The sequence below is a fragment of the Columba livia genome, chromosome 1 (assembly GCF_036013475.1).
Source record: "Columba livia isolate bColLiv1 breed racing homer chromosome 1, bColLiv1.pat.W.v2, whole genome shotgun sequence".
Classification (NCBI taxonomy): Eukaryota; Metazoa; Chordata; class Aves; order Columbiformes; family Columbidae; genus Columba; species Columba livia.
In genome coordinates this window covers 2,663,148-2,689,699 of record NC_088602.1, presented here as the reverse complement: position 1 = coordinate 2,689,699, position 26,552 = coordinate 2,663,148, and the positions used below count along the sequence as shown (strand labels likewise).

At 54.0% G+C, this 26,552-nt stretch overlaps 3 protein-coding genes across 6 annotated transcripts in view; 2 read left to right on the top strand and 1 right to left on the bottom strand.

The window, feature by feature from the left end:
• ARHGEF17 (Rho guanine nucleotide exchange factor 17) overlaps positions 1-7,259 on the top strand; it is a 43,523-nt gene extending 36,264 nt beyond the window's left edge. Inside the window, exons 13-21 of one of the 2 annotated variants that reach the window (XM_065064363.1) lie at positions 288-481; positions 561-811; positions 1,420-1,666; positions 1,749-1,835; positions 2,167-2,234; positions 2,603-2,751; positions 2,838-3,012; positions 4,580-4,822; positions 6,502-7,259. In XM_065064363.1, the coding sequence (XP_064920435.1) occupies positions 288-481; positions 561-811; positions 1,420-1,666; positions 1,749-1,835; positions 2,167-2,234; positions 2,603-2,751; positions 2,838-3,012; positions 4,580-4,822; positions 6,502-6,692 (1,605 nt within the window). In that variant the 3' untranslated portion in view covers positions 6,693-7,259. The remainder of the gene's footprint in view (positions 1-287; positions 482-560; positions 812-1,419; positions 1,667-1,748; positions 1,836-2,166; positions 2,235-2,602; positions 2,752-2,837; positions 3,013-4,579; positions 4,823-6,501) is intronic. The other variant, XM_013372057.3, reaches the window with a different exon arrangement.
• Positions 7,260-8,454: 1,195 nt separating this feature from the next.
• Positions 8,455-17,247, top strand: RELT (RELT TNF receptor; the record flags this gene model as incomplete). The annotated part of the gene is given in 11 exon segments (XM_065070662.1): positions 8,455-8,549; positions 10,833-10,890; positions 11,023-11,112; positions 11,604-11,746; positions 11,834-11,942; positions 12,174-12,399; positions 12,575-12,655; positions 12,731-12,812; positions 12,901-13,086; positions 13,167-13,290; positions 16,332-17,247. Coding segments are annotated over 11 exon segments (1,233 nt in total), but the record flags the coding sequence as incomplete, so codon positions are not given.
• FAM168A (family with sequence similarity 168 member A) overlaps positions 17,142-26,552 on the bottom strand; it is a 205,469-nt gene continuing 196,058 nt past the window's right edge. For all 3 annotated transcript variants that reach the window (XR_010473854.1, XM_065069685.1, XM_065069794.1), the window contains 3 exons: positions 25,483-25,657; positions 24,068-24,198; positions 17,142-22,326 (listed from right to left, as the gene is read on the bottom strand). Coding sequence is in view for 2 of the 3 variants with exons in the window: in XM_065069685.1 (XP_064925757.1) it covers positions 24,086-24,198; positions 25,483-25,657 (288 nt within the window). In the remaining variant the exon portion in view is untranslated. The remainder of the gene's footprint in view (positions 22,327-24,067; positions 24,199-25,482; positions 25,658-26,552) is intronic.

The window sequence follows — 26,552 nt, the reverse complement described above, 5'->3', positions numbered from 1 at the left end:
TGTCCTGAGAACCCCATCTCCGTCTATTCAATCCTCCAGGGATGGTGACTCCAGCACTGCCCTGGGCAGCCTGTTCCAATGCCCCACAGCCCTTTGGGGAAGAAATTGTTCCCCACATCCAACCTCAACCTCCCCTGGTGCAACTTGAGGCCGTTTCCTCTGCTCCTGGCACTTGTTGTTGCGGAGCTGAGGTCCTCTCCGTCCCTGTGGCCTTGCCACCATATGCTGAGATCTCTTGTATCATTCCCAAATGACCCAACTCATCCCATCTTTTTGCTCTTTTGCAGTTTTCCTGCGCTTCTCCCAGCCACGGCAGCCCGGAAAGCTCTCACGAAGTTTGGGTTTGCAACAGCGATGGTTACGTGGGGCAGGTTTGTTTGCTCAGCATCCGGAAGGAACCCACGGTGGAGGCGTGCATCGCCGTCTGCTCTGCCAGGATCCTCTGCATCGCCTCCGTGCCCGGCCTCAAGCGGACCTATAGGTAGGACATTCCCAGCAGTGTGGCAGAGCTGGTGGGTACGGGGACAATGCCGGAGCTGATTTTCTCCTCGTGGTGGCAGGGACCGTGGTGAGGCGGTGGGCAGCCCCTCTTCAGAGCCAATGCCGGCGCAGGTGGAGGACACGGGGCCGCAGCCATGTTTGCACATCTCCATCTCGGGTTCATCGCTGGAGCTTTCGGAGCCTGTTGATGGTGTCAACAGGGAGTTGGTGCCATTCGATAGCGATGACACAGATGACGAGTCCTCGCCCAGTCCCTCGGGGACGCTGCAGAGCCAAGCCAGCCACTCCACCATCTCCTCCAGCTTTGGCAGTGAGTCCCTGCATAGCAGAAAACCCCACTTCTTTGCCCCAAAATTGTAGAAATATAGAGTAGTCGGCATTGGAAGGGACCTTCCCAGCTCCCCCAGTGCCCCCCCTGCCATGAGCAGGGACATCTTCACCAGCTCAGGTTGCTCAGAGCCCCGTCCAGCCTGGCCTGGGATGTCTCCAGGGATGGTTCATCCACCACCTCTCTGGCCAACCTGGGCCAGGCTCTCACCACCCTCAGGGACAACAATGTCTTCCTCATGTCTGGCCTGAATCTCCCTCCTTTGGTTTAAAACTACCACCCTTTGTCCTATAGCAACAGGCCCTGATAAAATAATGGGCACCTCCATCACTTTGTCCATTACTCTCTGTGTTGCTCAAGGGATTTGGCTTCTGAGCTAAAAAGTATCCCATGAAAAGAGATGCTGGGGGGCATCAGCCCAGCCCCCGTGGTGCTTTGGGTAAAAATTGGTGCGTTTTGGGGCTCAACATCCCTACGTCCTTGCCCAGACTTGACATGGCAAGGGGACCTGTCCCCTCTTCCCCATCGCTATGGTGGGTGTCAGGTGGTCCTGGTCTGACCCATTCCTTCCTCCTGCTCCTCATCCACAGATGAAGAGATCCCGAGCTGCAAGGAGGCGACGGCAGAGACGACGAGCTCAGAAGAAGAGCAAGAACCCAGTTTCATGCCCATCACTGGCACCTATGGCCAAAACCGACACGGCGAGAGCCCCACGGACGGGCGAGCCCTGCGCCGCTCCAGCCGCGGCTCCTTCACCCGGGGCAGCCTCGAGGACCTTCTCAGCCTTGACCCTGAAGCCCATCAGAGCTCCATGTGGCTGGGCACCGAGGATGGCTGGTACGTCCCCAGGACGGGTGGACACACACATGGGGTGGACCCCAATACAGGGTGACACTCAAGCTTTGATCATCTCCCACAGCATCCACGTGTACCAGTCCTCGGACAACATCCGCAACAGGAAGAACAGCATGAAGATGCAACATGCCGCTGCTGTCATGTGCATCTTGTAAGTAGAGAAGAAGGTTTTCGGCTCTGGGATGTGCACAGTGATCTAGTTTGGGTGGCTGAGTGGGGCTTTGTGGCTGGTTGTCCAAGGGTTTTTCATAGAATCATAGAATGGTTTGGGTTGAAGGGACCTTCCCAGCTCCCCCAGTGCCCCCCCTGCCATGAGCAGGGACATCTTCAGCAGCTCAGGTTGCTCAGAGCCCCGTCCAGCCTGGCCTGGGATGTCTCCAGGGATGGTTCATCCACCACCTCTCTGGACAACCTGGGCCAGGCTCTCACCACCCTCAGGGGCAACAATTTATTGCTCTTGTCTAACCTTTTTCTCCCCACAGGTATCTGGATAACCAGGTTTTTGTGTCGTTGGCCAACGGGGAGCTTGTCGTGTATCAGCGGGAGGCAGGTGAGGCCATATTTGGGTCATTGAAAGGTGCTGAGGGGGTTAATCACAGGCCCCCAAAGTGGTGGCTGTGGGGTGGGTGCTTGGGCAGCCCCTGAGGAGGGATGCTCGGGGTGCCGGTGGCTTCCCTGGAAGGGACATCCCTTAAATGATGCTGAAGACCCTAAAATCACCATCAGGAGGAGGGGTGCACCCTCCTTCCCCTCCCTGCCTGGGGCTCACATCCCTTGGGGATATCAACTCTTGTCCCTTTTAACAGGGGACCTGGGGATAGGCATCTCCAGCTGCCACATCACATGGGCCAGGTCAAGATGGGGATTTTTTGAGGGGGGATGCTTTAATTACCCACCCCACTCCCCCCACCTTCACAGGCCGCTTCTGGGACCCCCAAAACTCCAAGTCCCTGTCCCTGGGCTCACCGGGGAGCCCAATCACCAAGATGGTAGCGGTGGCAGGGAAGCTCTGGTGCGGCTGCCAAAACCGCGTCATCGTCCTCAACACCACCACGTTGGCGCAAGAGGTACCACGGGTGACGTCGGGAGGGGGGGACAGTGATGGGCATCGGTGGCATCACTGGTGGCATCGCTGTGGCTCTGTCACCCACAGCACACTCTCCAAGTGGGACAGGACGGCGGGCGCAGCGTCACCTGCATGGTGAGCGCGGGGACCGGCGTGTGGGTGGCGTTGCAGAGCAGCGCCCAGGTCCGGCTTTACCACGCCACCAGCTACGAGCAGTTGGCTGAAGCGGATATCACCCCCCCGGTACACAAGATGCTCGCCGGTAAGTCCCACCGGTGGCAGGTGCCCATCGGTGTCACCGGTGGGTGCCCATCGGTGTCACCAGTGGGTACCAGTGTCCATCATCTGCCTTGAAAATGCGATGCCCTGCAGCATCCAGGACTGGGAAATTTAATCTCTCCTGCATCCCAACCACTTTTGGGGAAGGAAACTGGATTTGTTGTGTTGTGCAACTGCATAATCCCACGGGGAAATAGGGAAATCCCTGGGTGGATTCATAATCCCATGCAGAAATAGGGCAGCTCTGGATTGCTGCATAATCCCTTGCGGGAATGGAGCATCTCTTGGGCATCTGCATAATCCCACTGGGGAACAGGACAGGTACTGAGTGGCTTCATAATCCCCTAATCCCACACAGAAATAGGGCAGCCCCTTGGTGGGTGCATAATCCCACAGAGAAAAAGGGCACCCCCTGGGCATGTGCATAATCCCACCAGGTAACAGGGCATCCTCTGGGTTGCTGAATAATCCCATGTGGAAATAGGACATCCCTTGGATTAATTTATAATCCCATTTAGAAATAGGGTAACCCTGGATGGCTGCATAAACCATGTGGGAATAAGCCATCTGGGCATCTGCATAATCCCATGGGGTACTAGGGCATCCCCTGGTTAGTTTCATAATCCCACACAGAAATAGGGCAACCCCTGGGTGTCTGCATAGTCCCATGTGATAAAAGGGCAATTCCTGCGTATCTGCATAATCCCACAGGGAAATACAGAAGCTCCTGGGCAGCATAATCCCATGCAGAAATTGGGCAGCACCTCAGCATCAGCATAATCCCACAGTCTGATAGAGCATCCCCTGATGTCTGCATAATCCCATGAAGAAATAGGGCACCCCTGGGCATCTGTATAATTCCGTGTGTTAATAGGGCCTCCCCTGGTTAGCTGCATAATCCCATGGGGAAATATAACAGCTCCTGGGAAGGTGGATAATCCCAGAGGGAAACAGAGCATCCCCAACACAGAAATTGGGCAGCACCAGGGCATCAGCATAATCCCGCAGGATGATAAAGCATCCCCTGGATGGTTTCGTAATCCCACATAGAAATAGGGCAGCCCCTTGGTATTTGCATAATCCCATGTGATAAAGAGGCAATTCCTGGCTAACTGCATAATCCAGCGCAGCAATAGGACAGCCCATGGATATGTGCATAATCCCACACAGGAACTGGGCAGTGTCTGGGTATCTGAATGATCCCACGTGGAAACAGCGAATCCCTTGGAAGACTTTATAATCCCATTTAGAAATAGGGCAGTCCCGGATGGCTGCATAATCCCATGCAGAAACAGGGGAGCCCCTGGGCAGCTGTATAATCCCTTGTGAGAAGGGAAACCCCTGGATGGCTTCATAATCCCATGCAGGAATAAGGCATCTGCATAATCCCATTCAGAATCCAGACGGCCCATTCTGCCAGCACCCCAGCGTGCTTTGTACCACCCAAGGGTGGTTATGAGGCCCTTTCCCCACATCCCCTAAAATCCCCCGGGGAACAGAGACCGGTGACACGGGTGGGATGGGACGCTGAGACCAGGGATGCTCGGCAGGCTCGGACGCGATCATCCGGCAGCACAAGGCAGCCTGCCTGCGGATCACGGCGCTGCTGGCGTGCAAGGACCTGCTGTGGATCGGGACCAGCGCCGGCGTCGTGCTCACCCTCGCCCTCTCGCCCAAAACGGCCCCGACGTTGGTGGGGCTCTCCCAGGGTCACACTGGCCACGTTCGGTTCCTCACGGCCATTGAGCTGCCCGATGGCTTCGATGTCCTCTTCCCGTTGCCAAGGGAGACGGGTAGGTGGGATATTTGGGGGTGGGGGGCTCAATCCTGACCCACACTGGGAGGGGAAGTTTTCAATGGGGTTGGGAATGCCATTGCGCTGGTGGATAACTGGGAGTAGCCTGGAAATGTGGTCAGCAGAGTCCCCACTCCATCCTTGCTTTGTTAAAATTCAGGGGGAAAAAATTAGGGTGGGGGGAAATTGGGTGCTACCCCCTGTCCAGTGCTCAAGTGACCCCAGATTTCCCTGGGGGACCCTAATTCTCATGGGGAAGAGCCCCTGTGCTGAATCGCCCCAGTTTAGCTCTGAGGTCAACATGGGAAGGGGAGGTGATGTGAGTGGTAATTTGGGGTGGGATGAGCTACTATGGGTAGGAGGGGCTAATTTGGGTTGGGATGGGCTACTGGGGAATGGAAGGAGTTTTGGAGGGTCAAGATGTGGCACCTGGGAAAGTGGTGGTGATGTTTGGTGGATGCTGGTGGGATGATGCTGGGGTGTTGCTGGTGGGATGATGTTGGGACAGTGCTGGTGGGAGGATGCTGCTGGGATGGTACTAGTGGGATGCTGGTACTGGTGGGATGCTGGTACTGGTGGGACAATACTGGTGGGAGGGTGCTGCTGGGATAGTGCTGGTGGAATGTTAGGACAATGCTGGTGGGAGGATGCTGGGATCATGCTGGTGGGATGCTGGTGATATGCTGCTGGGATGATGTTGGGATGATGCTGAGATGATACTGGAGGGAGGATGATGCTGGGATGGTGCTGGTGGGACAGTATTGCTGGGAGGGTGCTGGCAGGATGATGTTGGGATGATGCTGGGACAATGCTGGTGGGAGGATGATGCCAGGGTGGTGCTAGTGGGTTGCTGATGGAATGATGTTGGGGGGAGGATGCTACTGAGGTGGTACTGGTGGGATGATGCTGGAATGATACAGGGAAGATGCTGCTGGGAGGATGCTGCTGGGATGATACTGGCAGGATGATGTTGGGATGATACTGGTGGGAGGATGCTGCTGGGATGATACTGGCAGGATGATGTTGGGATGATGCTGGTGGCAGGATGCTGTTGGGATGGTGCTGGTGGGACAATGTTGGTGGGATGGTGCTGGGGTGATACTGGTGGGAGGATGTTGGAATGATGCTGGTGGGAGGATGATACTGGGAAGATGCTGGTGGGATGGTGTTGGGATGATGCTGGTGGGAGGATGTTGGGATGATGCTGGTGGGAGGATGCTGCTGGGATGGTGCTGGTGGGACAATGTTGGTGGGATGCTACTGGGATAATGCTAGTGGGAGGATGTTGGAATTATGCTGGTGGGAGGAGGATGATGGGATGATGCTGGGAGGATGCTGGGGGAGGGTGATGCCAGGGTGATGCTGGCGAGAGGATGCTGCTGGGATGGTGCTAGTGGGATGATGTTGGGGCGATACTCGTGGGAGGATGATGCTGAGATGGTGTTAGGAGGATGTTGGGATGATGCTGGTGGGACGATGATGCTGGGATGATACAGGGAGGATGCTGGTGGGATGGTGTCGGGATGATACTGGGAAGATGCTGGTGGGAGGATGTTGGGACAATGCTGGTGGGAGGACGATACTGGGAGAACACTGGTGGGATGGAGCTGCCGGGATGCTGATGGGGAACCACGGGGGAGACCATCTGACATCCCGCTGGCGTTCTACACTTGCCAGGGGCCGAGAAGCCGAGCGAGGTGGAGAAGCGCGACCCCTCGCGCCCCCGCGCCCCCGCCCTCGCCCTCTCCAAACCCAAGATGCTGGTGATCAGCGGGGGGGACGGCTACGAGGATTTCCGCCTGACCAGCAGCAGCGAGACAGTGGGCCGGGACGACAGCACCAACCACCTCCTCCTCTGGAGAGCGTGAACAGCCACGGCCCCCATTTTGGCGAGGAAAAGGGGGTGCTGGCCCCGCTGTGTGTAGAGGGGGGGGTCTTGACCTTTCCACCCCCCACCCCAGCACCTCTCATCTCCAACCCGGCTGCTCTCTGTGTGCTCGGGGTTGGGGGGGGATGAGCCCCGGTCCCCCCGCTGTCCCCTTGGTCACTGCACCGGACTTGGTGGAGAGGGGGGACACACCGCTTTTGGGGTGTGGAGAAGATTGGGGGGGTTAACGAAGGAGGAAGGCGTTAACGAAGGAGGAAGGCGTTAACGAGCATCCCTGGGGACCGGCCGGAGGAACCTGCCTTGCTCTCCGTTTTTGTGTGTGCCTGCTTTGGGAACGGGGCGGGGGGTTCACAACCCTGTCACCCCCCCCCCTCCCCTTCCCCCGGGACCCCCCGGCCACGCCGCGGGACCACCCCAGGGACAATAACGCCCGCGGTGTCCCCCCCCACCCCGGGCATCCCGCTAACCCGCTCGCTCCATCGCCAGCACCCAGATAGCTCTGTTTGTTTGTTTGTTTGTTTTAAATATATATATATTATATATTATATATATAAACATCCTTATTTATTTTTTGGGTGGGGGGGGATATCACGTTGCTGCCGGTCCCTCTGCTCCGAAATAGGGGGATTAAAACCTTCCCAGTTCATTTGTACCCCACTGGTGGAACTGGAGCCCCCAGAGATGCTGGTGGAGGAACTGATGGGAAGTGGGGGAAGGAAACTGGTGGATCCCCCCCCCAAAATCTCTTTGATTCCCATGGGGATCTGCAGCCTGGGGAGGGCGGTGAAGCCGCCACTGACATTTGAAACATCTTCTGGATGAGAGGAACCATCTTCTTGGACACCAGGGGTGTCCTCCCACACTGAAACTGTGGGTGACGGCGGTTGGGACCCTGAAAACAAAGCTTTTCTCCACCTAATTTGCCTCTTTTTTCCCCCATTTTCATGCTTTCGCCCCAGGGTCCAGGTGAGGCTGGTGCTTGCAGACTAGTCACTCTGTTGTCCCCATGGAAGAGGTGACAACCTTGGCAGGGATAAATTGGGGTGTCCCCATCCCTCTGTCCATCCCAGCAGGAGGGATGTGATAATTGGGATGATGATGGTATTTTGGGAAGCGGGGTGGGATTTTAGTCACTTTTCGGGGCTTTTTTTTGTCATTAAAGGTCACCCGTGTCAGAATGTAGCCAACGTGGTCTTGTCCTTCACCTTGGGGGTGACAGGAACAGTGCTGGGGGTGTCCCACCACCTCTTGGTGTCACCAGGACCATAATGAAGACCCCAGTGGGACAAGAAACCCCTTTGCACTATTGGGGTGCAGTGATTCCCCCCCAGATAACCCCTGGGGGTTGCTGGGGTGGGGGACAAGGAGCATCGGGGTGTGTCCCTGGCCCTCAGTGTCCCCTGTGTGTGACGGACAGACAAACAGCCAGAGCAGGGGGCACCATCGTGGGGACTGTGTCACCTGCTGCGGGCGGGGGGTGGGATTAGAGGGAACACCAAGCCTGGCTGCAGTGGGGGTCCCCAACGTAGGGGGGACCTTATTTTTCCCCCTTTTCCCCAAAAAATCCTCCTCCGCCGTTGGGGTGAACCCCCAAATCCTCCAGCCCCCACCGCCCCGCAGTTCCCGCCGCGCCCAGCAGGGGGCGCTGTCCGCGGGCAGAGGGGCTGTGTAAAGGGGGCGGAGCCACGGGGGTGGGCGGAGCTAAGGGTGGTGGGTGGAGCCCGGCCGTGTGACGTCTGGGAAATGGGCGGGGCGCAAGGGGAGAGCGCGCCGGCGGGTTCATTCATAAGGAGGAGGCGGCGCGCTCGGCGGGGCGGCCCCGCAGCCGGGGGGGCAGGTAAGGGGCACCCCCGGCCGGGAAATCACCCCCCAAACTCGGGGTGGGGGACTCCTTCCCAGTTGGGACAGCTTCCCCTTAAAGGGTTATTTCCCCCCTAGGGGGGATTGGATTTGGGGTTCAGGCTGTGCAAGGGGGGGGAGGGGGTGATGCTTTTTTGGGGTGCTCACCCTCACCGAAAAAAGAAGGGTGGGGGGTTTATTGCCTTGACTTTATCCCTAAATAGAGCATGGGGTGGGGGGAGCTTCGCTTTGTTGGGGGGCAGTGGTTGGACCCCCGCAGTGCTGGCTCTGGCTGCGGCAGAGGGAATGTAGGTTAAAAATAAAAGGGTGGAGTGGGGAGAAAGTGGGTTAAGGAAAACTCAGCAGCCTGGGAACAAACAACACAGAAACTGTCTCTGGAAAATCACAGGGCTCCCAGCCAAACGCCAGCAGCAGCCGGGATGCTGCGGTGAGGGGCTGCACCCCAAAACGGGGTGGAAGCCTGGGCTTCCTGATGCCTCTGGGATAATTTGCTTTTAATATTGGGTTTTTTGGTGAGTTGTTTTGGTTGTTCTCGCAGCTCTGATGGGGCCTGGGGGATGCGATAATCTACTGGACATCCCCCCCCTTATCAAAAGCAAATCGCCTTCCCTGGTGTGTTTGCATCGATACACTTTGGGGTACGCGGCTGGTGGAGGTTGGGGGGGTCTGCAAAATGTAGCCGTCATCCCACCATCCCTGGCTGTGGGTTTGTGTTCATGTCACCCCATCATTCCCTCCCAGGATATCCCCGAGCAGCCCCCAAAATTGGCTGTAAGAGTCCTGGGGTGGCTGTGACCAGGCAAAGCTCCGGTGACAACCCCTGGTCCTTGTACCTCCTACATCCCCGTGGCAGAGCTCAGTCTTCTGGGGGGTGTCCTTAATCCCGGGATTAAGTTTAGCCTTAGATCTGCTTTACCCTGTTCCTGGTGGGGTTTAAATCTGTTTGTTGCGAGTCACAATGCTCCAGCAACCCTGGATCTGTGGGCTTTGCCAGCCGATGGCATCGCTCAGCCACAGCTCGTGGGCCACTGGCCATGACTAGTGATGTACTGGCCACTGTGGGACCTGCCCAACTGCTTCCAGGGCCATTGAGGCTCCTTCCCTGGGACAGCAGCACCCCAAAAATCTCTGGGAGTCCCTAATACAGGCTTAAATGTCACCAACTGGAAGGATTTGACTGCTTCACATTAGGCTTAAACTCGAGTTTTATTAGCGCTGGTTTACAGGGCGGAGGGCTTGCAGCGGTTTTACCCTCCCCTTGTGATTTGGGGGCACATCCCCAGTCCTGGATGCATTCGGGGGGTGTCCCTCTGAGATGCCATCACCCTGGGACGATGCTCAGTGGGGAGGTGGCACTTAATGGGGTGACAGTGGCAACTGGCTCAGCACCCCCCCAAATCATGCGGTCACAGATGGTGCCACCACCTTGGTGGCTCTTGGTTTGGGGATGCAGATCCTCAGGAGGGGAGAAGAGCTGTTTGGCTTCATGCTGGTACTTACTGGGAGCTACTGGGAGCAACTGGAGCGCGGGGGAAGCTCGTTTGGGCTGTGCCATCACGTCTCAACCCAGGTCCTGTAATTACCCCTCTCGCCCCCCAGCATCTCCCCTCCTGAGTTTAATTAGCCGCATCTGGACCGATGATGCCGCATCTCCGACTGATGATGCTGGGCAGCAATTAGGAGAAACTCATCAGGCAGAGGCTGTAACGAGGCTCCGCGTGGCGCTCACGGGACCGTGGCGACCGGGGGAATTTCCACGCAGGCAGCAGGGGCTGGATCAGCGTTTGGGTTACTTATTCTTTCCTCCCTCTGCGCTGTCAGCATTTATTTTAACTATTAATTGCTGAGCCCAAAGAGGGAAGATGAGACTGTGGGAAACAGCTTTTGTTTAGCTTGATCTTTTTTTTTTTAAATGTAAATATATTTCTTTTTTAATGACTTCATTTCCTTGTGATGAATGGATAAGGATTTCCTCCGGAGCAGGAAAAACCTTTATTTATTGGTGTTTAGCATCATCTGCTCCTTGCACAGTTGGTCCTGACTCCGTTGCAGTGTTGGTCCTTATCCAATTTGGGATGGAGCTGGGATCTGCAAGCGTAGGGGGTGATCCCATAATACCTCTAATAAAACCTTTTCAGGGAGGGGGTGACAGCTGCTTCAGGGATATTTAGGCAAATCCCCATGGGGGAGCAGGACCCCCAAATTGCTTCTCCAATGGGATATTTCCCACGTGGCGACCCCAGTTCTCCCCATTGGGCAGGTGTCCCCTGGTGAGGAAGAGGAGCGGGATGCGCTGGTGGCTTGTCCTTGTCCTGGGGGTGAGTACGGCCTCGTCCATCCCATCCCTGCGCATCTCTGCTTTCGGGTCCCCTGGTGCTCAAACCCAACCCAGCATCACACAGCGATGTGCAGCAGCTGTCACTGAGCATCGCTCTCTGCTTCTCCCACAGGTGCTGAGTGGACCCAGTGCGGGGGCCAGGAGCTGTGATCCCCAGGAGCAGGGGACACCGGGATGTCTCCCTGGAGAGGAGCCCACTGGGGTAAGGCCATGCCTGCCTGCAACACAACACAGAATCACGGAATAGTTTGGGTTGAAGGGACCTTCCCAGCTCCCCCAGTGCCCCCCCTGCCATGAGCAGGGACATCTTCACCAGCTCAGGTTGCTCAGAGCCCCGTCCAGCCTGGCCTGGGATGTCTCCAGGGATGGTTCATCCACCACCTCTCTGGACAACCTGGGACAGGCTCTCACCACCCTCAGGGCAACAATTTCTTCCTTATGTCTGGCCTGAATCTTCCTCCTTCAGTTCAAAACCATCACCCCTTGTCCTATCCCAACAGGCCCTGCTCAGAAGTCTGTCCCCATCTTTCTTCTCATCCCCTTTTAAGTCCAGAAAGGCTGCACTAAGGTCACCCCAGAGCTTCTCTTCTCCAGCTGAACACCCCAACTCTCAGCCTGTCTCCCCTGGAGGGACGGGATGGGGCCATCGCTCATGTCCCTGTCCCCTCCCTGCAGGCCTGCGTTTCAGTGCAGGGCACGGGGGGGACGTGCTGAGCGTGTCCCCCCAGCACCTTCTCTCTGGGGGATGTTCCCTGCTCCGCTCACACCGGCTGCCGGGATGGGAACAGGGTGCTGGTGGCACCGGGGACAGCGGTGACCAACAGCTGCCTACCGGGGTGAGCCTGGAGGATGATGCTGCGACCCCCAGCAGCCCTAATGCTGCTCCAGGGCCAGATCCTGAGTCCCCCCCTCCCACCCCGCAGGTTTTACAGCCCTGATGGGGAGAGGGAGCCCCAGGGCCAGTGTCTGCCCTGCGCCGCCGCTCCCCACAGCACCCCGGGGCGCGCAGGCTGGGGGTGTCACCCTGGTTTTGTGGGTGCCTGTTGGGCTGATGTTCAACCTGGGGACGCCGCAAGATGTGTCCCCTTCGAGGCAGAGCGGTGATGTCCTGCCGGGATGTGGCAGCTGAGAACGTCTCAGCTCGTGGCATGAGTGGCTTCAGCTTATCTGGGGGCGAACCCTGCAGGGGGCTCGTGGGAAAACAGGATTTAATCCCAAAAATACCCCACTTGGGGGCTGATCTGGTGCCTCCCCCCAGTCCAGCGGCGAGTCCGCAGCCCTGAAACGTCGGGCTGGCCGGCGGGGACCAATGGGACACGGGTGACGCTGATGGGTGAGGAAGAGGAGGACGCGGAGGCACAGGTGGCCGTGCTGACCATCGTCCCGGTCTTCTGCGCCATGGGCTTGTTGGGCATCTTGGTCTGCAACTTGCTGAAGAAGAGGGGGTACCACTGCACCGCCAGCAAGGAGCACCCCCCAGGTGGCACTGGTGAGCCCCTCTTGTGTCGCCGGCACTTTGCGGTGATGCCGCATCCATCCTTCATCCATTTCGCCTGGTTCTGCCCATCCCCGTGGCTTCTGGTCCTTATTGTCCCAGCGCATCCTGCTCATCCCTGAGGGGGTTTTATCCCCCATCACTGAGTCCCCCCAACTTCTTTCTCCAGGTCCCAGCTCCATCTACCAGCTGGAGGACGCCAACGAGGACACTATTGGGGTGCTGGTGCGGTTGATCACCGAGAAGAAAGGTTGGGGGGGTCCCTGGGGAGGGGGTGACATGGGTTGGGCCCCGGTGACCCCGTCTCGGTGTCCCCCACCCACAGAAAACGCTGCGGCGCTGGAGGAGCTGCTGAAAGAGCATCACAACCAACAGCTGATGTCACCAGGCTGCAGCCCCCCAAATAAGTAAGACCCCCCCCACCAAAGCTGCATCGAGGACCCCTAGTGGTGGGACCAAGCCCATGCTGATGGCATCTCCCCCCCAACTTCCCAGGCTGCACCTCCTGCCTCAGTTTCCCATCTCCTGCTGGCACCAGCAGCATCTCCACACGGTGCAGGGTCCTGCCCCGTGCGCCTGCTGCAGCCAGAGGTGGCCCGAGCTTCTGCCACCACTCGGTGCCACCAAGGTCCCCAAACCTGCGGGTCGTCCCAGCGAGGTCACCATCCTCTCCATTGGCAGGTAAGCGGGGAGGACACCCCCTGGTGTGTGTCCCCCCCACCCCCAGGGTGGGGACAGGCTGATGTGATGCCCCCCAACAGGTTTCGGGTGTCCCGAATCCCCGAGATGAGGAGTGAGGTGGGGGGTGAGCCGCCCCATGGTCTCCTCCCCGCTGCTAGCGGGATGCGGCCCCCGTGGTTGAAAAGCACCGACGGCCCCCCTGAGGTGAGGAGGAGCAGAGGGAGGGTGCTGGGGGGTCCTCCCCAGGGAAAAACGGGTCTTCAGGAGGTGGGAGGATAGAGCGTTAACTCTGAAACCTAATGAGGGCACTGGGTGATTAGTGAGGATAGAGCAGCCCATATCCATCAAGCCTCTTCCAGGAGGTGGGACGCTTAAAAAGTACTTTAAAAATTGGGTTGGGTGGGGATCCCCCTCTTCCCTCTCACCCCCTGTGTTTAAGGTGCTGTAGGGGGCTGGGGAGTGGGTGCTGGTGGCCCCCGGGGTGTTCTGCAGCACCCAGTGCTTTAATATCCCCCCATCCCTTATATGTTTGCACACTCGCATAGAACTATGCTTGTATACACCCCTACAACATTCATAAAGCACATATGAAAATGCCCGTATGCCACTATACAGCACATTTGCATACATTTACATGTCTAATCGTGCACCCATATATACATAAAATGCTATGCACGTGTGTAGTTATACACAGGCCATGCATATTATAGCCATTCAAAAACTGGGGACGCTGAGACAGGACGGGGGGGTGGGAATGTAGGGGGGGGAATGTAGATGTGCGTGTATGTAGATGTGCACAAACGTGTAGATGTGCACATGCTCCTGCACGTCTGCGCAGATGGACATGTGCATGTACAAACCGACCTCTGTACATGTATGTAAATACGTGCACATACACGTATGCACCTGGAGCTCTCTAAGTGTGTATACACGTGCACAATCATATCAATGTGTACACGTGCACTCGTTCACATGATACTGCACATAGGCACATATATGCAAGGAGGAAGGTGCATAAATGCACATGCAAAGCCACCTCTGCACACACACGTAAGCACATGTGTATGTGCATATGCATAGTCATGCAAACATGCACGTGGAGCTCTGTGATTGTGTGTATACGTGACGCCTGGTCACACAGCACTGCATATGCAAACGTATGCATGGCCAAATGTGCACATGCAAACCCACCTCTGTGCCCATACAAGTGTGCATATATGTTCATGGATGCACTTATATACAATCCTTCACACATGCAAACATGCACACGGAGCACTCTGAGTGCACAGACACACAGGTATGTGCACACAGCACCTGTTGACACACTGCTGCACATACCAATGTATGCATGGATGAACATGTGCATATAGAAACCCACCTCTGCATGAGGTCATGTGTGCACATACATACACACACACCTGTATGCAGTCACACATGCATGCAAGACCCGCACTTGCACATGGAGCTCTGTAAGTGTGCATGCATGTGCACACACACAGAGATGTGCACAAACACGTGTATAAATGCATCTGCAAACCCCCCTCTGCATGCATACATGTGTACATATATGTACATGCACACACATATGTACATGCACATAGATATATGCAATCCCCCACATATACATACATGCACATGGAGCTCTGTGAGTGTGCAGACACACAGAGATGTGCACACAGCAACTGTTCACACACAGCTGCACATGCAAACCTATGCATTGATGTACACGTGCATGTGCAAACCCACTTCTGCATATATACATGTGTGCACCTGCACAAATGTACAGGCACACACGCATGCAAACATCTCCACACTTGCACATGGAGCTTTATGAGTGTGCATACACGTGGATGTGCACACAACAGCTGTTCACACCCCGTGGCACATACAACATATGCATTAATGAACATATGCATGTGCAAACCCACCTCTGCCCGTATACATGTGCACATGCACATATGTACAGGCACACACACGTGTATGTAGCCACACACAGGCATGCAGACACCCCCTCATTTGCACAGAGCTCTGTAAGTCTGCACAGACATGGATGTGCATGCCACACGTGTTCACACCCCACTGCACATGCATACATGCACACTAACACGTGCATAAATGCACATGCAACCCCCCTGTAAACATATGTATGTACATGCACACACATATGCAGTCATGCATGCATGCAAATGTGCACATGGCGCTCTGGAGATGTGCACAGCACCTGGTCACACAGCTGCACATGCAAACAAACATCTGGTCAAACGTGCACAAGCAAACCCACCTCTGCACATATACATGTGTGCACACACACATACGTGCATGCACACACGTATACGCAGTCACACACATGCAAACAGCCCCACGCTTGCACAAGGAGCTGTGTGTATGCACACGGATGTACATACAACATGCATTCACACCCCGCTGCACTTGCAAACGTGCACAAACACATGTATGAATGCACATGCAACCCCCCTGCATACATACACACATGCACATGTGTATGTGCACACACGTATGCAGTCATGCACACATGCAGATATTCATGTTGAGCTTTGTACATGTGCATACACACGTGGAGGTGTGTGCAACAGCTGTTCGCACATGGCTGCACATGCAAACATCTGCATGGATGAACATGTGTGTGTGCAAACCCACCTCTGCACACATACATGTGCACACACGTGTATGCAGTCACACAGACATGCAAACACACCCATATTTGCACTTGTAGCTCTGCACACACACACACATGCACCCTCCACTCCCACAGCTGGGGTGCAGCACCCATGGGTGCCCACCTGCGCCCTGCGAGGCTGGTGACATCCTGCCAGCCCATGGGGACACGAGGTGACCTCATGCCCGGGTGTCGGAGCTGCCTGTCCCGCCATCACCTCTGAGCTGAGCCCATCCAGCTCATGACAGTGATGGACAGTGACCACTACAGCCCAGGGACCATCCCAGACACCGTGTCCCCTCCAGTCACTCCACACTGTCCCCAGCCATTTGGGGACACTTTGACCAGTGGCCAAATCCTGCAGGGTCTCAGCGTCCCCGTGGGGGTCCTGGACCAGCTACTGGGGGTGGAGACAGCTGGGGGTGTCCTCTCCAACAGAGGATGTCCCTGGGTGGTGACAGCCACCCTCGACGTTGGCCCAGGGAGTGACACTGTGTGGCTCCTGCCACCTCAGGTGATGCAAATGGCCCGATCCTGCCTCACATGGTCTATCCCGTGTCCTCCGCAGGTGGCACCTGGTCTGGGGGCTGCCTTGGGGGGACGGTGACACCCACCAAGACCTCAAAGGGTAATGGAGGACGTTGGGGACCACATGAAAGCCAGTCTCACTCGGTGTCACGAAGCGTTGGAGGTGGCAGCTTGGCTTCTGCTTCTGCCAGTGAGGTGTCCACCGACGGCACGGCAAATCCAACATGCCCAGCTGGTGAGAAGGATTCCCTGTCCCCAAGGTCCGATAGTGGCCACAACATGGTGGCCTAATGGAAAGTGTTTCCCGTTGCTATGATGCCGGTGGTGGTGGCCATGGTGGTGGCCTGGTGGAGAGCGTCTCCGGGAGACATGACGTTGGAGCACATCTCCATTGGTGGCACCGCACAACGGAGGACATCACGCAACCGGGATGCCACCTTCCGGCTCTGTTGAACTGAAGCTTCTCCAGGAACATCATGAGCTCTTGATTTCTCTCTATCACAAGGTGCCAACACTCAACATTGTAGTCTCGGACACTCATGGGACAAGTCCCACCTCACCAAACACCCAACCAGGGGGCTTGTTTTGGCCAAGGCTGGTCTCCTGCATCCACATCTCCTCTGTCCAACGTCTCTATCAGCCCAGGAGAACATAAAGATCCTCCACTCCACTCCCCATAGGAGCTGTTTCTATAGGATCACGTTGGCTTGGCCATGTTGAGGCCAGTGGGACAACCCACCCAAGGTTGGGTTGGAGACCCTCAAGCTCCATCACCAACCTAGAAACGGGTTTACGGCCAATCCTGTTCACTTCTCCACCACATCCCCGCACCGAAAAACCAACCACCAAACCCTCTCAGGCTCTTTTATTTATTTTTTTTCCTTTTTGTTTTTTGGAAACATTTTAATAGTTATCGAATGTTCTACATCTTACAGTAAATATCGTACAGTTACAAACTCTTGGCTGAAATCTGTCAGGGAGATCACGACCTGATCTTCAGAACCAAAACCAGAACAGGAAATAAACGGGGGGAGAAAACCCAAAGATAACGAATTTACACTTGAGATGGACAAACGGAGGCTGTGGGGCTTTCCAGGGCGCCAGTTCAAGGCCATGTTCCCTACACGCCTTAGAGACTTAGACTTGGAAGACAATGGTTACTCTTGGTTTTTAATACTTCTTTTACAATTTCATTTTATTTTTTTTAATATTTATTTCATTTCTGCTTAAGAGGTCCAATAATATTTAAAAACGAGCTGGCGCGGCGGTCAAAGTGAATTCTAAAAAGTCAATTACATAGAAAGAGGGGCAGGTTTGCTCCGTGCCGTGGGGACGGGAGGGTTTGGGTGCCATCCCGCACCCCAACATCTCCTTTGTTTCCCCTTCCTCTCTTTGCTTCCCGATGGCTCCGGACACCACGAATCGCCCAGATCCTGAACCACCTTTGCCCCCCGACTCCATTCCCGGTGGGAAGATGCAAACGTCCCCCAAACGGGTTATTTTACCCAATTAGCAGTGAATCTGGAAGTGCCGTACGCCGAAAAAACACCTTTTCCAAGCTCTCCTCCCTCCCAAGCTCCTTAACAGGCTTTATATTCCTTTATTTCCCTATGGGAACGTTAGCAGAGAAAATCTCCGGAGCCTGATCCTGCAGAGGGAAGATGGGGAGAGAGTCACCAATAGATGGAGAGCCTAAAAACATCGACAACTAGGAAAAAAACTAAACAAAAAAAGAAGGATTTATGGATATCCAGTGGCTCTTATTGCTATTGTCGGCTGGTTGGGTTTTCCTATTGAAAATAAACCCCCAAATGTGACTGATTTTTAAATTCTAAGACCTGGGAAGGACCGTATGGATGCCAACCCTGAACCATCCATCATGAAAACAAAGTCTTTAAATAACACTTCATGGTAATTACAGCTCGAAACTGCAAAAAGCTGGGCTGGGTTATTATTATGCATAAAATACAGGAGGAAATTGTCACTCCATGGGGTTCAGGGCTCAGAGGTGGGATGGGTGCAAGCTCCAAGGGGCCACCATCACTACTAATATTCCTGTTTTTCCCCCCAAATCTCGTGTCACAGCCCATGTTTTAAAGCAAAGGTGACAGCGGGGATGGGTTAACGGTCATTACAGCGATTTGGGAGTTATTTTCCTTCTACTTTAGCTGGAATTTTAATCTCCGAGACACTTCGGTGGCCTTGCTGAGGATGGTTTAACCCATCCTGGTGTCCCCCAACACCTGGTGGGATCCTTCATCACGGGAAACTCTTTTCTTTGACCAACATCATCAGCAAAGCTTTGCTGGAGTGAAATATTTGAGAAGCTGGTGGTCCCTATCAGTGTGTCCCACCAAAGGAGTCGCCCACTGGGCTATGACCTCCCTAGGACCTTCACTTAAGCCTTGACTTAGCCAAGGAAAGGACTTGGGATCATGGGCTTTCCTCCCATCTATCAAAAAGGGAAAGGGGACAGGGCTGCAGGTCATTGCTGGCACAGCCAGGGGGACACCAAGTCCCACATCCCATTGTGGTGTCAGGGAGCATCTTCTTACCACCGCGGTCCCATGAATCCACCTTGGGAAGGAGCTACCCAAGCCTGGAGCCATGTGGTGGCCCCAGAACTATGTGGTGGCCCTGGAGTTACGTAGTGACCCTGGAGCTACATAGTGATCCTGGAGCCACATAGTGACCTTGGAGCCATGTGGTGGTCCTAGAGCTAAGTGGTGGTCCAAGCCTAAACCCAAGATCAGTTGCCAAACATGCTCACCAAAGCCTCTTGCCCAACAGACATCAAATATTTCATCTCTTTACACCCTTGTTGAGTTACTGAGTATTTCTGCTTGGGCAGAATGGGGTGAGGAGCATCGTATCTACTACTGATCCAAGTGAAGGAACTAGAACTAAACCAGCTCGTGGAGCTTTTCTACTTCACCTTTAGTGTTTTCTTAACTTTTAGGAGAAAACCTGGCATCTCCTTCCTACCCATGGGCCAAAACTTGAGCAGTTGTTCCTAAAGCAATTAAGGGAGAGGGTTGTCCAGGCCAGTGGTAGGATGGTATCTCCTGGGAAAGGTCCTTCTCTGCAGAACCCACGCTGGGATAACGAAGCTCGTTAGACCCCGCAAGTCATAGTGGCTGGAGCTTACTCCATCCTATATGTTTCAACACTGACAGACAACAATGTTAAGTCAACAATGAGAGCAAAAAACACGTGAGAGATCTTCAGTTCCTTGGGTTTTTTTTGGCCCAGGTTTAAGCGTAGTGTGCTACAAAGAGTGGAAAGATGATGTAGTATCTGTATTTCCAAATGTCCCATCGTCCTTTATGCGCCAACCTTTGGCTTCACCAAACCCAACAGGGCAACCCTCTGATTATTTACTTTTTTCTCCCTTCTCTTTCCCTTTTATCTGAACCCAAAGTGCAACGCAAAGTACTAGATGGGAGAAATCCACCTTCCTCACCCCACAGCACTGGTGTTCAGTCTTCACCCACTTTGTTCTCCTTGAGGTTGGGAAGGTCAACCAGAGCTTTGCTAGATCTTTAAAGCCAGCAGAACCAACCAAACCCCAAAAATCCAAGCTGGCAAACCACCCGGCACCAAACAAAAGTCCTTCTCAGGTCCCTAAACCAGTTTCTTCCCATCTGGACCATGCTCATGGGAAGGAGCTCCAGTGGCTCCTCCCAACGGCAGCAGAAGCCAAGGTAGGAGATGCTCCCAATGGCAAGGAGATGTTAACAACGTGTCACCTTGCTCTTCTGAAAGACCCTCCAGTCTGAGCTCTACACCACCGTGTCCTGCTCAAGGTGACCATCCAGAGTTGGTCCTCACTGCCCTCACCTCCATCTGGAGATGTGATCCAGGCATGGCCAAAGCTGAGGAACCAACAGAGACATCTGGGTGCTGACTCAGCACTACGTGTGGGCTGGAAATCCACGCCAAGCAGCACCGGGAGGGATTTTCGTCCCCACATCTCCTCACCTGACCTCTTTGAAGGCTCTGGGTTTGGCCTGGTGTGATGACCTCAAAGCCCAAGAGATGTGAAAGTCACGAAGACGTTGCCGGGTGAATGTAACTCTTTTGGCACATTTGAAGGAAAAAATCAAAACCCAACGATGTTTTTGTCTTAGAAAAATAAAAAGAAACCTTGTTTAGGGATAAGAATTTAAAAATAACCCGAACTGGCCCCAAGCATTGTCTGCAAATCCAAACACTCTCACTGCTGCCCTCGAGACAACTTATTGCTCTGCTTGGACACCCCGAGGTGGGATGTCACCAGCTGCGGTTGGCTTCATGGCCTTGAGTAAGCCAAAACCCCCAGAAATGACCCCAATGCCCACAGCCACTGCATACCAGTTGTCTCCCAGGCTGATTCACGTCACCTGTAGATCCCCTTCCTTGCTCCTGACTTTTCTCAAGTGCTTTTGATGAGGAAGGTGACATGTTTATTGCTATTGCTTCCTCTTCCCCCCACTTCTCCTTGCTCACCGAGTAGAGCAGACGAACATCATGCCCCTCTCTGGTCCTTCTCTACAGTGCTGGGATTTGTGCCTGGATGAATGTGTCTCCTGGAAGTCTCCAAGCCCAGCTGTAACCCAAAGAATGAGAGGCCCCCTCAGTCACCACAGAGGCATCATGGCTTGGTCTCAACCATGCCGATGGCGTGAGTGCAAGGTGAAGCCACCCATCTTCCTCCTCGCCCTGCATCAGAGATGCTTCTCCATTAACCAGCTGCCCTCTTTCCCCACACCACCAGACTCTGGAGAAGCTCCTTAGACCAACTCTTGGACCTGGAGAAGCTCTTCAGACCAAACCTTGGACCTGGAGACACTCTTCAGACCAACCCTTGGACCTCGAGGAGCTCTTCAGACCAACCCTTGGACCTCAAAAAACTCTTTAGACCAACCTGTGGATCTGGAGACGCTCTTCAGATCAACCCCTGGACCTCAAAAAGCTCTTCAGACCAACCTTTGGACTTGAAAAGCTCTTCAGACCAACCCTTGGGCCTGCAGAAGCCCTTCAGACCAACCCTTGGGCCTGGAGAAGCTCTTCAGACCAAGCTTTGGACCTGCAGAAGCTCTTCAGAGCAGCCCTTGGTCATCTCCTTGCTTCCTTCACCAGCCACCCAGCACATCTCCTCCCACAGCCATGCAAGGAAGGAACTTCTCTCTCATGCAGCCCAGGGACGTGGCCGATGGGGAGCATCTCATGTTCCCAAGAGGTGCAAGATGCTACCAGGGCATCTCTCCACTGCTCTCTTCCCATCACGCAAGACCCGTTTGCCCAGTTGCAAACACAGACCAAAGACCCGATGGCGACCAGTCCTCCTACTTCCTAAGACAAGTGTGTTACGTCGCTAATTATATTTATATTCTCTTACTCCTACAAAAGAAGGGACAAGTTCAGAATTTCACTGCAGATAATGCATTTATAATCTATATCACAACAGCTATCTGGAAGACACCAATTTTCTTGTAATATGTTATGGAAGATTAAATAATTTATATTATTCAACTAAAAATACCCCAACCAAATCAGAATAAGCCTGCCTACCAGCGCTGTGCTTTTCACATAGTACCCTGAACATCAACCACTCTTACTAGCCAAAGAAAATCTAGGCTTTCGTCAACAACAACGACAACGGAAAAATAACGAAAAGAACCCAAACGAACAAGAAGTGGGGGGGATCTTTGCACCACTCAGCTGGGCAATGCTGGAAAAGTGAAATCTTCTGAGCTTTCAAATGATAAGGACCAAAAAGAGAACTTTACTATTGCTCAGTGTCAGTATGTGTGTTACACAATTTATGTGGGTTGGGGAGGAGAATGGGGGAGAGGAAAAAAAAAAGAGGCATAAGATTAGAAAAAGCAGCTTTTACAAAACCACTAAAGAATGCATAAAGTGACCCTTGCACTTTTTTTGTTGTTGTTTTTGTTTTTTTCTTTTGTTCTTGCAAACAGACGAGGTGCTGCAGTACAGCGGCCGCAGCACCGATGTAAGACTTGTGTAGTTGCATACAATGTCTGACTCCGGATCTGGAAGAGAGCAGAGACATGAAAAACAAGGAGTTAGAAGAAGTGGTGGGGTTGACCCACCTGAGGGACAGGATCCATCCAGAGGGACCTGGACGAGCTGGAGAAGTGGGTCCATGTGCACCTCATGAGGTTCAACAAGGCCAAGTGCAAGGTCCTGCACCTGGGTCAGGGCAACCCCCAATGTCAATCCAGGCTGGGGATGGAGGGATGGAGAGCAGCCCCCAGGAGAAGGACTTGGGGTGCTGGGGGTGCAAGATTGGCCATGAGCCGGCAACGTGCGCTTGCAGCCCAGAAATCCACCCGTGTCCTGGGCTGCATCCCCAGCAGCGTGAGCAGCAGGTGCAGGGAGGGGATTCTGCCCCTCTGCTCCGCTCTGGTGAGACCCCCCTGCAGTGCTGGTCCAGCTCTGGGTCCTCAGCACAGGACACACATGGACCTGCTGGAGAGGGGCCAGAGGAGCCACAGGAATGATGCGAGGCTGGAACAGCTCTGCTGGGAGGACAGGCTGAGAGAGTTGGGGTGTTCAGCTGGAGAAGAGAAGCTCCAGGGAGACCTTAGTGCAGCCTTTCTGTACTTAAAAGGGGCCAACGAGGAAGATGGGGACAGACTTTTGAGCAGGGCCTGTTGTGACAGGACAAGGGGTGATGGTTTAAACTAAAGGAGGGAGATTCAGGCCAGACATGAGGAAGAAATTGTTGTCCCTGAGGGTGGTGAGAGCCTGGCCCAGGTTGGCCAGAGAGGTGGTGGATGAACCATCCCTGGAGACATCCCAGGCCAGGCTGGACGGGGCTCTGAGCAACCTGAGCTGGTGAAGATGTCCCTGCTCATGGCAGGGGGGGCACTGGGGGAGCTGGGAAGGTCCCTTCCAACCCAAACCATTCTGTGATTCTGTGGTCAGACTGGGCTGTTCTCCTTTGCACCCCACACTGCATGCCGCATGTATAGCTGATGTATATGGGATTTAACCACCCCTTGCACTGTTATACTGGGATCTTCTTGGGCACGGTGCTGAGAAAGCAGCAGCTCGCTGGCAGTATCCAGTGCACGGGATTAAAAATATGCTAATTGCGTAATAATTTTTCACGGGCAGAATTAGCCCAGTGTGATGTTTGCAGCAAGGAGAGATTTCAGACAAACCCCTGTGGCTGGATGAGATCCCCGCTGCCTCCCGTGCAGCACCACGTGTTCCCATCAGCTGCACTGCCCGTTAATTGGGTGTGATGGACCAAGGGCTCCAGCGACACGCGGAGGGTGGTTAAACAAGCATCTGGGATTTCTGGGATCCTGAGCACAGCGGGAACCTGCAGCCGGTTGCAGGCAGCTGCATGCAACCCTGGTGCTAATGAGCAGGGTGATCTCCCAGGGCATTTTAGCAGGGAATAAAAAAAGCATATGCAAAGTGATATGAAAGACGGGGAGGTAATCTTTATCAGGGAACGTAGTGACAGTACAAGGGGTGATGGTTTCAAACTGAAAGATGGGAGATTTAGATTGGATATTAGGAAGAAATGCTTTAGGGTGAGGGTGGTGAGACAGTAGCACAGGTTGTGCGGAGAAGCTGTGGATGCCCCATCCCTGGAAGGGTTCAAAGCCAAGTTGGACGGGGCTCTGAGCAACCTGAGCTGGTGAAGAAGTCCCTGCTCATGGCAGGGGTGGCACTGGGGGAGCTGGGAAGGCCCCATCAACCCCAGCTATCCTGTGATTCTAAGAGCAGAGCAAGACCTGCCAAGGCATCACTTACATGAACTGGCCGGCGGGTTTACCAGTGTGGAGGTACGTAGCTGTAGGTGGGGGTTCCTTGAGCCCTGTACGTTGGCACAGAAACTGGATGTGCTCCGATGGCGGTGTGTTGTGGGGTGGTCAGCAAGGTTCCTGCAACGGCACAGGGAAATATTTATCAAGGGTAGGGTGCTGCAGACAGCATCCAAGGGACAGGCACAGCATCACCTGCCTTTTGGAAATTCTTCATTTCTCCCAAATATTATTCTGCCCATGAGATCTGAATCAGAGACATGAATGGAATGAACCCACCTGAAGCTCCAGCATTGTTACTTTCTGTCGTTAACTCAGCTTTTCCCAATTTCCCTTGTCCCTAAAGACCAGCAGCACTAACCTGGTGACACCTTCCAGCTGCTAAATTGCAACAGCAGCTCACAGCAGCGATCTGAAATATCTAAAGACCAAACTGGAAGGGGTGATGGAGGAGATGAGAAAAAGAACACTTTCCAGGGAAAATTTTAGGTGAGAATTTGCACAGTTCCTTCAGTAGGCATGAGGAGGGAGAATAAAACCCCAACCTACTCTGTTCTGTGATTAACCAGGTGCTTGAACCAGTGCCTCAGTTTCTGGGTATCTTTCTACAAATACCATTAATGAAACGTTCAGACATCCCACGTGCATTAATTACATCTTTCCGCTTTCTCGGTAGAAGCAAGAGTCAATCTCTCAGAGTGGTTCTTGTCATACCCAGGCTGCAATATCTGCTTGCAACAGGGATTGTGTCTCATAACAGAGCCCTATTTCACAGCTAATGCAGAAGCAAAAGGATGAATGATGCATTTATTGGCATAATTCAATGCACAACCCTAAGAATCGTCAGTGAGGGAAATACAGGCTTTGGAAAAAATATAACCAGCCCATATCCTTGCTTAATGTGCTATCAGTTAATTGCAGTTTATCAGGATTGAAGCAATTCTGCATATAAAATGCAGAGGATTTGGGACACATAAACCAGGGCTAATGTTCATTTTGTCAAACAAAAGCATGACCATAAGTGTACTAAAAAAAAGGAACTTGAGGATTGAGATGGAACAGTATTTGAAGATGGACAAACCTGGACATTCCTCTACTTATGGAAGAGATGCAAGAGTGCATCCCTCTTGAGTGAGGCAAATGAAAGGTCTTCGCTGTTATCCTAAAAACTGAGTTAGATCAGTATCAGGAGCAAATTAAGACCATAAGTACACTAAATAAGCTACAATTAGCTGCATGCAAGGTGCTTCTGCAGCCACTTGCCACATACACCCTGCAAGGCTGTGGGTACCACATCTGATGCACAGAGAGATTTTCATCCAGTCTCCTGCATGGGTTGTTTGGATCTGTTCAACCCGACAGATGAAATTATGGCTCAGAACAAGGAAAGATTTTCCTTCTTACCTGCTGACATGGCCATGGTGGTGCCAGCGACCATCCCCATGGCCACACCGTTGGTCCTGGGCGCAGCGACCGGAGCTGGATAGATGGCCGATGGGATGCTGTTGGGCTGGACCACGGTGGTGTGATGGATAACGTGAGGCTGTGCCGCGTACACTGGCTGGGTGTAATAAGCTCCCTGTTTGAAAAGGGAAAAACACAACCATAGCCTTTGTAATGTGATCGAAAGCACAAGCCAGAACAGTGATCAGTGGTGCAGAGTCTGGTTGCAGGCTCAGTACTTGGTCCAGTCTTGTTCAACCTGTTCACCAATGACCTGGATGAAGACACTGAGTGAACCCCCAGCCAGTTTGGTGACGATCCCAAACCAGGAGGACGGGCTGACACAGCAGAGGTTGCGCTGCCATCCAGAGAGACCTGGACGGGCTGGACTGGGCAGAGAAGAACCTGATGAAGTTCAACAAAGGCAAGTGTAGGAGGAAAAGCCCCGGGCACCAGTACATGTTGGGACTGACCTGCTGGAGAGCAGCTTTGCAGAGAAGGACCTGGGAGTTCTGCTTGTAAACAGGTTGACCATGAGCCAGCAATGTGCCCTGTGGCCAAGAGGCCAATGGTACCTGGGGTGTGTGAGGAAGAGTGTGAGCAGCAGGTCAGGGAGGTTGTTCCTCCCCCTCTGCTCTGCCCTGGTGAGGCCACATCTGCAGAACTGGGTCCAGTTCTGGACTCCCCAGTTTAAGAAGGACAAGGAATTACTGGAGAGAGTCCAGCCAGCAGAGGGACACAGAGATGCTGAGGGGTCTGGAGCATCTTTGTGATGAGGAGACACTGAGAGAGCTGGGGCTGTTGAGCTGGAGAAGAGAAGCTGAGAGGGATGTGATCAATGGATCAATATGTCAGGGTGGGTGTCAGAGGATGGACCAGACTCTGTTCAGTGGTGCCCAACGCCAGGGTGAGGGGCAACGGGCACAGACTGAAACACAGGAGGCTCCATCCCATGGATGTCAGGAACTGTCCTCAAGAGGAATGAAGGCAACGGGACCAGGAGGGGGACAAGCATCATGACCCGGAGTGTC